The sequence below is a fragment of the Triturus cristatus genome, chromosome 4_2, assembly GCF_964204655.1.
Source record: "Triturus cristatus chromosome 4_2, aTriCri1.1, whole genome shotgun sequence".
Taxonomy (NCBI): Eukaryota; Metazoa; Chordata; class Amphibia; order Caudata; family Salamandridae; genus Triturus; species Triturus cristatus.
This window is the reverse complement of record NC_140586.1, coordinates 977,788,815-977,803,173: the sequence shown is the minus strand read 5'-3', so window position 1 is coordinate 977,803,173 and position 14,359 is coordinate 977,788,815. Positions and strand designations below refer to the sequence as shown.

At 45.3% G+C, this 14,359-nt stretch overlaps 1 protein-coding gene across 3 annotated transcripts in view; it reads left to right on the top strand.

Annotated features, from left to right (window-relative positions):
* The window catches only part of LOC146839194 (CD5 antigen-like), a 449,199-nt gene that overhangs the window by 229,746 nt on the left and 205,094 nt on the right, over positions 1-14,359 (top strand). For all 3 annotated transcript variants that reach the window (XM_085603214.1, XM_085603212.1, XM_085603213.1), the window contains one exon: positions 11,826-12,143. In XM_085603214.1, coding sequence (XP_085459340.1) covers positions 11,826-12,143 — 318 coding nt within the window. The remainder of the gene's footprint in view (positions 1-11,825; positions 12,144-14,359) is intronic.

Below are 14,359 nucleotides of genomic sequence, written 5' to 3'. Positions count from 1 at the left end.
GTTCCAGTCCAGGGCGGACCTGACTTGGCAGTTCGGGCTGGACTGTTCCCATGAGGCACAGGGTCAAGACTGATTTGCATATGGCTGGGTTCAAACTGGAATGGCATGGTGTGCAAAAAAACGATGGATTTAGGCCCAGATCTCTGTACTGGGGTGAATGTATGACATTGTTCTGCATTCTGTCCATCAACTGTTGTTTTTGCCTTTTGATCTATAGTCATGGAGTACAGGCCCTTTATCTGCCTTGTAATCCTCTGCTGTGGCTCAGTATTCCTTTATCTAACCTTATCCACAGTGGGGGAGGGGCAGGGTGACAGATCCATGTGTATCTATGTGGAGATGTGATGAGCTGTGTAAGATTCATGGTTGGGAGGCATATGGGAGGCATAGGCTCCTGCTTCTGTTTGGCTGTACAGTTTGTCCAGCTTCAGCCTTGGTTCCCACCCCCAGATGATGTTCGCTGTGTCTGTGTCTATCTGGTTCATGAGGGCTTTACTTATAGTAACAGGGAGCATACCAAGGACATCATTTTATCTGGTGGCGACAACCATTTTGCTTGCACCCTTTCTCATAGTAATAACTGCAAATTAGTCTCTTCTCCAAATCAGGCCTGGTTTTCTCCATCAATAACCTCACGTTGCTTTCACTTTTACTCTCCAGCCCTCTGTTGACAAATATTCTGACATAAATCAGTCCCTGTCGCACTCACTTGATGTGTAAACCCTGCACACTTGAGCTCATACTCGTGAAAAGGGGTGTGGTTCACTCTTCCACAGAAACATTGGGGAAATATATGTGTCTCTTAGTGTCATCAGGGTTTTAATGGTAGCATCAGGCTTCTTAAAGTTTAAAAGATTAGTGTCTGCATAGAGGAGTGAGTTGACTGAGCAGCTGATGTTTTGATCCCCTTGACGTCTACTTGAGAGCTCCTTGCAATGACCAAAGGCTCTTGTGCTGTGAGGAAGAGCAGTGGCCACAGTGTGCACCCGAGACTAGTTCCCTGTTTGATCTCCACTCTGCAGGATTAGAATCCTCCACAGTTTATATAGGCTGAGGGCATCTAGTAGAACTTTCACTTTTGAAATGAAGTCTGTTCCTAAGCTGAATGTTCTAAAGGTTGTGAATTGGTACCCCCATTCTACATGATCAAGAGGTTTTTATGCATCTAAGTATATGGTGGTCCTCCTCTGAAGCATCTTTAGAATTCAACTGGGGTGGGATCAGGTATGTAAGTCATTTTCTGAAGACCTGCCCGGCACAGACTCCAGGGTGTATGATAGTCACTATGACCCTGCTCAGACGTGCTACTGATTGCCCAGTGTCTGTATCTACACGGAAGATGGGTCTATAACTTCTATTGTCTAAGGAGATCTAAGTAAGAGATATTGTCAAATTTTGGCAATAATGTGATTTTTGCATTATCAGATATGTGCCCCATGGATCCTGAGTCATCTGTTTCCCTGAAGACTTCCAGAAGTAGCAAGACTATCTGATATTTTCATCTTGTATAAAATTCCCACAGGAGACCCTCAAGGGATTTGCACATAGGTGGTTCGGTTATTGCTTCTCTCATCTCTTCTAGGTTGATACAGCTTCTCAAGAGGTCTCTTCTTTCCTCTCCATTGTGAGTAGCTGTGTAGAGTTCCTGAATTCTTTCCAGTACTGTTTCATCTGCTGCATCCAAATCATCTTTCTCTTAGAAAATGACCAAAAAACATCTGCAATTTCTTCAGGATAGGTCCCTATTCAGCCCTATTTATTTTGATGGTTGGAGAACGAACATTGCTTCGTGCTGTCTTCATTGATAGACAAGTATCTATCCAACAAAAGACACCAAAGCACACCAAAGAGTTGTAACTATCATCCAATTTCAAAGTTCTGTGGATCAACCCTTATTATTGTGTTATTGTGTTTCAAAACACAGCAAGGTGAAAATAGAAAAAAAGAAGATAAAAGAGAAAGACAGAAATGTGCATTAAAATTAGCCAAGAGCTAAAGATCCATAAGGAGATTCACACCTGATGATACCCCAGAGCATTGTAGTGGCAAAAGTAAATTCCAAAACGTTCCAACCAAGATGTACACATGGTGGTTGTTTAGTTTGGAAAAAAGGAGAAAACACCCTGTGTGGAGGTTTACTATAAGTGAATTAAAAGCCGACGCATGTGCAGAATTGGTTAAGATTACAAGGATTTGTATAGTTTTAGCCATGTATATACCACCCCCTATTGTTATCACAGGCCACACAGCTCCAGAGGAAAAGATATGTATCCTCACGTACCCGGCCATTATATTATATATCGGACCAGATATAGAAAACCTCACCTTAAAATCAATGAGCTGAGTCCAATTTCATGTCTCAGATCGCAATTTTCCAATTGTGTGAATTAAATCGTGATTATTCCTGAACATAAACAAACGGGATAACAAATGCGTTTAAAGAAATAAAACCTAGAGATACTGTGGCATCTGACACTTGCTCGTCTATGATGTCATGATGCTATGGTGCCATGGTTACCCATGCTTCCTCACCATGGTTGCATTCTGTTCTTAGTTTCCTTGGTGTTAGAATGTCTTGTTTGAAATGCTAGTAAGCTGTTACCCTGACTGGCTGTGGCCTGGATGGGTCTTCCTTCTCCTTGGATTAAACCTGGACCTCTTTGCCACATCCTTGTGTCCTGAGTCATCCTTTCCATTGTTTTCGCACTTCATCCTCAAGGTACTGTACTACTATTTTACTTTGCATTGGGGACTGGGAGCTTTCGCCACGTTTCACCTTTTTTAGAACTTGCTCCTTCCAGTTAAGCCAAGTGTTCTTGACCCAAGAGATGGTTTCCTTTAACACCCTGTTAAATCTTTCAACCATGCCATTGGTTTATGGATGGTAAAGAGAGCACTTTTTGTGTTTAATGCCCTTGTTCTTCAAAAAGGACTCCATTTCCTTCGAGACTAACTGAACCCCATTGTCAGTGAGAATGGATTGAGGGTACCCTTCCCTGGCTATGAGACCCTCTAAGAATCTAATCACATGAATAGTCTCTATGCTGGAGGTAAAATGGGCTTCCGGCCACCTAGAAAATAAGTCCAGGAGAATCAAAATGAAGACTTGCTAGAATGAACAGGACCCACAATGTCTAGAGCCACTTCTTTCCAAGGCCCACATGGTAGCTCCCCGATAACCATGGGTTGGACTCTCAAAAGCTTGGACTTTTCACTCGTAGCAGACACCATGCAGTCCCTTACAATCCTTTCAACACATAGGTCCATGCCCCGCCACCAGTAACAAGACCAGAACCTCTCCTTGGTCTTAGACATGCCAGAGTGAGACTCATGAGCCAACTCCACTAACTCCTTGCAAAGCTCAAGAGGAGGTATTAGACGTGTGCCACGTACAAGCATCTCATCACACACAGCCAATTCGTCTTTGACTCCCCAGAACTTGGAAGCTTCCTCAGAAGCTTATTTCTTGTGTGCCAGCAATTGCAGATGAGACCCATTACCTCAGACAAGACAGGATCTAAGGATAACTTGAGCAGCCACTGACTCTCAACAATGATTCCTTCGACAACCACGCACACATGAACATCACTCCCACTCCATTCATCATTAGCGGTATCATCAATTCCATCAACAACTAATCTAGAAAGCGTATCAGCAATGCAGTTTTGCACCCCAGGGATATACCTGATGTCAAAGTCATACTCCTGGAGAGCTATGACCCACTTAGTTATCCTACCAGAGACCAAGTCTATCCTTTTTTAGAGAAAATTTCACATAGTGGCTTGTGATCAGTTTTGACCAAGAACTTTGTCCTCCAAAGAAACTTCTTAAGCTTTCTGATGGCCCAAACCACCGCGAGAGCCTTGCGCTGAATCACAGAGTAACGCGACTCAGGGTCTTTAAGCCCTCGTGAGATGAATGTGATGGTTTCCATCCCATTTTTACCTTCTTGCTGAAGTACAGCTCCTAACCCCTTAAGGCTGGCATCAGTGGTAACCAAGCAGGGACTCGGTGGGATCAAAACTCCTAAGGTTAGGGGCATCACAGTCTTTTCTTAAGAGAAACAAATTCACGGTCACAGTCTTTGCTCCACTTGAACTCTGTGCCTTTCTTCAAAAGACCCCTCATACTGGTGCAATGCTCAGCAAAACCTTGAACAAACTTAATATAATATTCGATCATCCTGAAAAACTTCATAAGTTCCTCTCTACAGGAGGGAGGTGGCATCCGAGAGATCGTGTCCACCAGATTGGTCTTTGGAGCAATACCATCACCTGAGATCGTGTGCCCCAAGTAATGAATCGAAGAAGTTGCAAATTGGCACTTCTCTAATTTTATGGTGAGATTGGCTTCTTCAAGCATACCCAAAACGACATCAAGATGATTTCCATGTTCCTCATGAACTTTTCCGAAGACCAGGATGTCGTCTTGATAGACGCAAACACCATTACAACCTTTGAGGACCGTCTCCATTGCACGTTGAAAGACGGAAGCCGCCGACACCAGGCCAAATGGCATTCAAACAAATCTAAAAGTCCCAAACGGGGTAATGAAAGAAGTGAAATCCCTTGAAGTTTCTGCCAGCTCAATCTGGTGATTGGCGGATGCCAAATCAATGGAGCTGAAGACTTTGGCACCACCCAACAACGCTAGCAATTCAGCAATATTGGGCAATGGATAGCGATCTACCACCACACACTTGTTGATTTACCTAAAATCCACACACAAGCAGAGAGACCTGTTAGCCTTGCGTGCTGCCACAACCAGAGCAAGCCAATCAGTACCAGTAACCTCTTCAATTATTCCACCTGCCTTGAGCTTGTCTAACTGTTTCTTCATCTCTTTCCTCACAGCTAATGGCACACTTCTAACCTTACATCTAGAGGGTTGTGAGTTGGGGCATAAGGGAATGTCAAATTAAAAACCTTTGAGACAATCAAGTCCCTCTCTAAGAACATTGGGAAATTTATGTCTAATGTGTGTCTCAAGAGTGACATCAGAATTAACACAAACAGACTGAACTTCATGTTTAAGGATGATGGGAGATGGACTAATAGGATCTAGCATGACACCTAAGTCCTACTGGTGAAACCAGCTGATGATGCTATCACCTTTCTGAGAGATGTAAACTTTACCTGAAACATATCATCCACAGTACTCAATGAGACCCAAAAAATAACAACATAAAAGTATAGGCTCACCTCCATAAGTCAAGGGACGTATGTCCGGTTTTAGAAGGGAATTCTTACTAGCAAGTTTTTCTTGAAAGAAGGCCTTGGAGACTATAGTAATCTTAGCCCCTGAATCAAACAGAACTTTAGTAGATTAACCTTCAACTTGAAGTGTGTCAACAAGACAAGATGTTTGTTCCAAATCAATTTGGACAACTATTTGTCCACAGACAAAGTCTTCCTCAAGGACATCTGTTTTAATGCTCTTAACATTAGAACTGGAAAGCTTGCTCTTACAAACAACAGAAAGATGACACTTCTTCTTACATTTGGAACAAACCACATTCAAGGCAGGACATTTTTTATCGTTGGTGAAATGCCCTACTTTGTTATTCCTAAAACATTTATTTGGTGACTTAGTGGTTGTCAGACTTCCGGGTCCTAAAGTTATGTTCTCAAAGCCTATGCATGTTATTAAGGTGTTTAAAAATGCTGTGAGGACTCAGGACCACAGAATTTGGAATTTGAGTAGAATTTCTGTGTGTTCTAGTCCGATTTCATGTGAAAGAGCTTTCTCTGGAGCGCTTTCTACTTCTAACTCTTTTGCTACACCACACATGTCTTCTAGGGTTGTTGTTAAGCCTCGCTACTTAAGTGACTATGTTTCATAATCTCTTTACTTTATTTTGTCTTCTCTCATCTTTCCTCTCTGTGTTAATGGGGAAAGGTGTGTGGCATCTGAGACTTGCTCGTCTATGATGTCATGGTGCTATGGTGCCACGCATACCCGTGGTTCCTCACCATGGTTGTATTCTGTTCTTAGTTTCCTTGGTGTTAGAATGTCTTGTTTGAAATGCTTGTAAGCTGTTACCCTGACTGGCTGTGAACTGGATGGGTCTTCCTTCTTCTTGGATTACACCTGCACCTCTTTGCCACATCCTTGTGTCCTGAGTCATCCTTTCCAGCTGCATGAGGATCTTGCAGATACACTGATGTTTAACAGTCAGACCCAAAACCAGAGAACAACCATATCTGATTGCTCCCTGTCATCACCCACAGTAGAGCTTACCAAAGAATGTAAAAAAACGGCCCGACTGGCAGTCAAATCAATCCTTGTTGTGACTCTCGTGAAGTTTTTTTTAAACACTGTCCTGCGTCATCTGTTGGTGGGTCTGGGGGCCTGGATCTCGTCCTTCAACACTGTCCTGTGTCATCTGTTGGTGGGTCTGGAGGCCTAGATCTGGTCCTTCAACACTATCCTGTGTCATCTGTTGGTGGGTCCAGGTGTTGGAGAGTAGGATCTGCTTCTTATGGTTACCCCCACTTTTTGCTGATGATTCACTGTTTTTCGACTTTAGTCTGGCTGGGGCCGAGCTATTCAGGACCCCAGCCTAGCTGCTTCCTCTCTAAATTGATTCCTAGTACCTTAGGTACACCAGAGATTGGATTCTGTGGTGCCCTTATAAGTCCCTAGTATATGGTATACTATGTACCCAGGGCATAGGTACCCCAGAGGCCTACCAGGGCCTGAAGCATGTATTATGCCACCCCTGGGAAGCCCTCCAAAATGACACCACAGGTCTTCTACTGCAGCCTGGGTAAGGTGGTGCATGCACCCCTTACTGAGATATAGGTTCACTATAGCTCACCCTATCACTGCACATATAAACCTGTCAGTCACCCCTATAGCAGGCCTAATCAATCCTGAAGGCAGGGTGCTTCGTTTTGTGTGAGAGGGTGCCCATGCATGAGCAGAGCCCCTCTGCAGCCTTCGGAATCTCTTCTCCGGGGCTGACTGTGATAAAGCCTGACCATATACTCTTAAGTGCATTATAACTAAACGGTAAATGCTAACTTTGGACTGGCTGCACGGAAACATGTTGTGTTTGGTGTCAAAAACCTTGGAATCATACCCCCACACCAGTAACTGTGTGGGAGTATGATCCCACCCTTCTTGATAGAGAGACATGACAGCACAGGTATACCCGGTACCAGCTTAAAAGAGCCCTGGCATCACAAAATGGATGCTGCAGCCACAGACAAGAGTCTGGCCTCCTGCTGCTGACCGAAACTCTGGCAGGGGAGGCCTGGACAATAGGTTTCCTGTCACAGGGAGGTGTTTCCACCTCCCAGACAGGCCTTAGTGGATTAGGGCTGGGTGGCAGCACTCCAGGAGTGCTTTGAAGTCTGCACTGGAGGCACATTTAGTGTCCCTGTTCATAGTCAAGCTCAAACCAGTTGCAGGGGCTACCAGCCCCTGCTCTGGCGTGAAACTCTACAAACCCTCCCCTAGGTGGGTCCCCAGAGTAAGTTCAACCCCTTCCTTGGGTACAAATCTAACCGCGTCTTTCCCCTTAGAAGCTAACAGGAGCTTGCGGCTGTGTTCTCATACTGCACACGTGTGCAGGTCAAAGCACTTATGTTACACTTAAAATATCACAGTACATTAGCACAATATACAATATGCCCTAGGGGTGAACCAAACCATATATTAAGAAAGTGGTATAAGAACCATGACTTGACTAGACACAAGGCCTAGAGCCTGTAGAATCACTGGGACCCCAAGGAACCACCCAAGGTAGTGACACAGGGGAACACGGGGAACTTGTGCAGTGTGAGAACACAGCAGCGAGCTCCTGTTAGCTTCTATGGGGAAAGTCGTGGTTAGATTTTTAAAGTTTAAGGACACTTAGTAGTGGACTAGGAACAAACCCTTTTGGACTTAGATGGTTCTAAGTCCAACACCCAGAGTACTCATGTTACCTCACCCAGGGAAGCCGGGTGCATAGGTGTCAAATGGTATTAGGTCGCGTCGTCGTTTTCAATGGCAGAAGGCTGAAAAGTGCTGCTGCCGGGAAGAGGAGAAGTGTCCAAAGAGATCCAAGCCTGGATCGAAGATGTGAAGAACCTGACAGCAGAAGGGACAGAGTCTGGGTCACTTGCCAGTGACCAGGGGCACGAAAGACGAATGCCCACCGATGTCGGGTGTTTCAGGTGAAGAAGGTGAAGCTTGATTCTTCAGCCACGAGGACCAGGAGGCGTCGAGGACAACCAGGAGCTGGATTCAAGCTGTCCCACAAAGGATGTTGAGTGCTGCAGCATTGGTGCCCAGATTGGACACAACAAGTCTTGGCAACAGCAACCCACGCAGAAAGGCGAAAGATGCTTCGGTGCGGACCAGCAAGGTCCAAGGGACTCCACCATCAAGGAGGAGTGAGGGCACATCTGGAGCAACCAAGGAAGCACAAAGAAAGTCAGAGTTACCTTCACAGAGACCGACCAGTCAACGGACCAGGGATCACGAAGGGACCTTAAGAGGAATCACAAAATAGCGGCCCACGGGTCAGTCAGGGTAACTAGGCTGACAATATTCTGTGGATTCTCTGCCTGGGGCGTGGGCAATGCACAGCTTCAGAGGACGTCGAAAAGCTGATGCACTTGCAAATGTGTAAGGTGTCCAGGGGTTCCGGTTCCACGTCACTCACAAGGACTGTGGGTCTCAGCTTTGCTGGGGACTCGGGTCGGCCCCTGAGAAGTCTGGAAATCCTCTTCCTGCACTGCAGATACTTCACCTAATGTGCCCCCAGTGAGGACTTCAAAGCACTCTCAGAGTGCACCCACCCAGCCCCAATACACTAAAGCCTGTCTGGGAGGTGGTGACACCTTCCTGTGACAGGAAACCTATTGTCCAGGTCTCCCCTGCCGGAGTTTCGGTCAGCAGCAAGAGGCCAGACTCGTGTCTGTGGCTGCAGCATCCATTGTGTGATGCCAGGGCTCTTTTAAGTTGGTACCGGCTATAGCGGTGATGTCATGTCTCTCCCTCTAGAAGGGTGGTATCATACTCCCACACCAGTTACTGGTGTGGGGGTATGATTCCAAGGTGTTTGACACCAAACACAACATGTTTCCGTTCAGCCAGTCCAAAGTTAGCATTTACCGTTGGGTTATAAGGCACTTAAGAGTATATGGTAAGGCTGCATCACAGACAACCCCAGAGAAGAGATTCCGAAGGCTGCAGAGGGGCTCAGCTCATGCCTTGTCACCCTCTCACACAAAACCAAGCACCCTGCCTTCAGGATTGATAAGGCCTGCCATAGGGGTTTCTATGTGCAGTGATAGGTGAGATATATTGAATCTATATATCTGTAAGGGGTGCATGCACCATTTTACCCAGGCTGCAGTAGCAGACCTGTGGTGTCATTCTGGAGGGCTTTCCAGGGGTGGCATAATACATGCTTCAGCCCCTGGTAGGCCTCTGGGGTATCTATGCCCTGGGTACAGAGTATACAATATACTAGGGGGCAGATTTACAAGCCCCGTGCGCCACTTTTGCGCCGCCGTTGCGTCACTTTTGTGACGCAGCGGCGGCGCAAAGCTAGCGCCATGCTGCGACAGATTTACAATGTGACGCATCTAGGGAGATGCGTCACGTTGTAAAGCCCTGCGCCTCATTAAACCCACGTCAGGTTTAATGTATGCAGGGTGGGCGTTATGTCGGAAAAAGCCTCAGAAAAGTGACGCAGTGAAATCTACAAGATTTCACTCAGTCACTTTTCCGACGCTGGTGCGTCAAATCCTTACAGCTGCTTCAAGCAGGCGTAAGGCGTGATGCACCATGTTAAGGATAGGGCAGGTTGGAACAGTGCTGGAGTTGAGTCGCGCTTGCGACACAACTTCAGCACTGCGCTAACCTTACGCCGGCAGATGCGTCACGCATCTGCTTGTCCTTGCGCCACGATGCACCACATTGTAAATGCGGTGCATCTGCAGTGGCGCAAGGGCAAACTTGCGTGACGCATCTTCCCTGGCGCATCCCTGCTGATTTGCAGGGATGCGCCAGGGAACATAAATCTGCCCCTAGGGACTTTTACGGGCACCTCAGAATCCAATCTGTTATGTACATACATTTAGAGAGGAAGCAGCTAGGCTGTGGTCCTGAATAGCAGGGCACCAGCTAGACTAAAGTCAAAAATCAGTGTTACAGCAGCAAAAAGTAGGGGTAACCATGTGAAGCAGATCCTACTCTCCTGCAAGCAAATAAAAGATACACACTTTGCAGTCCATCCCAGGAGACCCCAGTGGCCAGTTACAATAAAACTCTCCTCTTAATGGAATCTATTCCCCAACTTAGGCACCCCCCACACTGACTCAGTAGTATGCCCACAATTGTCTGCAAACTTCAGAAAGTTTCTTGGGGCTTCCATGTGCCAAGTAGAAGGGTTCTTCTAATTTTGCACACCTGTCCACACCTGCTCTCCATTCTCTTATGGGGGGTGGGGCATCCAGCGTCTTCCAATACTTGGCAATGTCCCATTTTGCCAGTAGCGTTCCCAGCTCTACAGAGTTCTATCAGCCCTCAGGCCACACAGGTTGTCTGGGAGACAAAGCAGGGAAATTATGGGTGATGCCTCAAGTTTCAGACCAACACCTCCAAGAGGGTCCTGAATATATTAAGCCAGTATCGTTGGATGACTGGGCAGCCCCACACCATGTGGGAAAAGACTCTCATGTGCTTCTGACCCACTAGTAGCATTTAATTTACAGGCCCTGGGAATATATTACACTACCTTAATAGAGATTTTAAAAGTAAATTAAATGTGCCAATTGGGTGTAAGCCATTTACACTATGTTTAAAGGGAGAGACCAGAAGCACTTTAGCACTGATTAGCAGATGTAAAGTACTCAGAGTCCTTACAGCCTACAGAAATGGGTTCAGGAAACAGGAGGGTGAAAGCAAAACCTTAGGGACTGACCTTGTAAAATAGTTCATGTCCAACACGGGGCTTTAATTTCCATTGAATACTTTTTTCCTCCAATTGAAAAGTAGTTTTGAAGGTGCATTGCCCGTTCTTCTTGCCAACATACTTGCGTTCTCTCTCAGCGCTGCAGCTGAACTCCTATGAGTAGCAGATCCCGAACCCCTGTCTTTGATTTAGTTTTTAAAACTAGTGTGTCAGAAATCTACTTTTTTGTGTTGCAAATTTTGATATTTTATTTGCATCCTTTTTGTATTGTCTGCCTGATGCACTGAGAATCATTCATACAAATTTGAAAAAATCAGGAAAGATACCCTGCCAGGGACTGTGCTTCACTGATGGAAAATAATCCAGAACAATTGCTGCTGGCGTGTTAAAATGATGAAAATATGTAAATGTGCCAGATATTCAACCACTGACAAGGCCAAGGTACAATTATGCCTTGAAGACAAGCCAGAACATTAATTACCCATCCTTAGACCCATTGTCTACTCAACCGTACATATCAAATGGGTTTGTGAGTGAATTCTCCTTTGTGCATCAGTGAATTACCACTGATTCCAAGATTATGTCACATATCCTGCTGGACTTCAGTTAGATTGTGTCTCCAGGGTTGTTGTTTCCCATCATGTGTTTTCTGTGTGAGCTGGGAAACACCTCATAATTGCATGTAATAAGAATTAAGTGTGGAATCTTTAGAAGCATTTCTTAACACAGCACAGTGTGATAGGAACTGACCTTGGACATCAGAAGTAATTAGTGTCCACATAAGTATGATTCACAGCTTTTTTTACTGTCTCTGTATTCCTTTAATCATGATAGACAGTGGAAAAAAAGTTCTTGATATTGGTGAATAAATATTAATGTTTATCTATAAATATATTCTCTTTCTTTTAAGACATAGTACGTGTTCGACTGACAGGCTCCCAATCTCCCTGTGCTGGGATTGTACAGGTGAGAGAGGAGATCCTCTGGGAAAGAGTCTGCGACAGGCAATGGGACATGAAAGATGCTGCTGTGCTGTGTAAAGAGCTGAACTGTGGAGTTCCAATTTCAGTCCCTCCAGCCTCAGCCTTCGGGGCACAAAAGAATGACAGAGTTGTGATTTCTGATGTCCAGTGCAAAGGCGATGAAGAGAACCTGCTGCAGTGTCCTTACAACACCAAGATACGGGACTTTTGTTATGATGGGAGGTATGCAGCAGTGAACTGCACAGGTAAGAACTACAAAACCACTTCTGACTGCCATGAAATCCAACATCAACAAAAAACAGGCAATGGAGAGTACAGGTCTTCCCCACTTATCACCTCATGATCACCCTTCTCTTGGAGGTTTTGATAGAGTGCTCCCAACTAAAGTTGTATGAACTATAAGTGCAACTACACCTCCTCCACCAGCACTTCTTCAAATCCATCCACTGTGGTTACACCTCTCCACCAGCACTTCTTCCCTTTCTATCCAGTGTGATTACACCTCCTCCTACGGCACTTCATCCCTTTCCATCCAGTGTGATTACACCTCCTCCAGCAGCACTTCTTCTCTTTCCATCCAGCGTGATTACACCTCACCCTACAGCACTTCTTCTCATTCCAACCACTGTGATTACACCTCCTCCTACAGCACTTCTTATCTTTCCAGCCAGTATAAATACACCTCCTCCTACAGCACTTCGGGGTAAATTTACAAGAAATTTACACATCTATACAGATGCGTCAGTTTCCCTGTGCCTCCATGCGAAACCCTTGCACCACCATGGATGTGCCGTATTTACAATACAGCGCACCATGGGGCAAGTATTGACAGATGCGTCAGAAATTCTGACGCATCTGTTGGAGCAAAAGTCACGCATTGCTGGAGTTGTGTCGCAAGCAGGACGTAACTCCAGCAATGTGTAATACATGGGGAGGCCTATTCCCAATACACTTCGTTTCTCATTACGCCTGCTCCAAGCAGGCAAAGGGTTTTGACGCAGTGGTGTCCTAGATGTGCCGCAGTGAAATATTGTAGGTTTCACTGCATCACTTCTACGAGGCTTTCCTGCGTGGGAATGCCCACCCTGCATACAATATCCTTCATGCAAGTAAAATGTGGCACTGGGCATTACACACGCTCACATTGTGGGATGCTGCACTTTTATTCTCATTGTAGAATGCCACACTCTCAAATTATAGGATGCCTAATTTTTACTTCCATTCTAGGATGCTGCACTCTCACATTGTGGATTGCTGCACTCTTAATATCATTATGGGATGCCACACTTGCACACAGTGGGATGCCACACTCATACTATCATTGTGGGATGCAGCACGCTCACATTGTGGAATGCTGCACAATTACTATCATTGTTGGATGCTGCACTCTTATATCATTGTCGAATGCCACACTCTTTCTCTCATTGTTGGATGCCACACTCTCACTATCATTGTGGATGCCGCATTCAGACTATCATTTCAGAAGCCACACTCTCAGTTAAATTTTTAGATGCTGCACTATCACTGAGGGATGCCGCACTCTTGCTATCATTCTGGAATGCTGCACTCTCACATTGTGTGAAGCCACACTTTTACTATCATTGTGGGATGCCGCACTCTCACATTGTGGGATGAAACTCTCTTACAATGATTGTGGGATGTTGCACTTCTAAAACCATTGTAGAATGCTCCCTATCGTTAGTTGCTGCCACTCTTTCACTATCATTGTGGATGCCACACTCTCACTATCATTTCAGATGCCACACTCTCCCTATCATTGTGGGATGCTGCACTCTTAATACCATTGTGGGACACAACACTCTCATATTCTGGGATGCCGCCCTCTTACTATCATTGTGGGATGCTGCACTCACATTGTGTGGTTTACTGCACTATTCCTACCAATGTGGGATGGAGCACTCTTAAAATTATTGTGTGATGCTGCACTCTGACTATAATTGTGGAATGATGCACTCCTGCTATCATTGTGGGATGCCTCACTATGCTAACATTGTGGGATGCGCATTCTTACTATCATTGTGGGGTGCTGCACCCTCAGTATCACTGTGGGATGCTGCACTCTCAGTATCACTGTGGGAAGCTGCACTCCTGCTATCATTGTGGGATGCCTCACCCTTGCTTACATTGTGGGATGCCACTCGTAATATCATTGTGGGATGCCGCTCTCTTACTATTTAGCTACAATTCAACTGAATAGAATGCACATTTTATGACTTTTTTCCTGCTGTTCCTGCTCTAATTACCCTTCTGTTTACAATGAACAACAAAAGGACTGGGCTTATGTTACTTTTGTTTGACATTTTTATTGATATATTCCCATTGTACATGTAGGGGCATATGCATCAACATTGGCATTTGCGATTCCTTATTAGCGAAAAATAAGGAATCGCTAATAAGGAATAGCAAAAGCCTATGCATGTAGGAATCGCTATTCAAATAG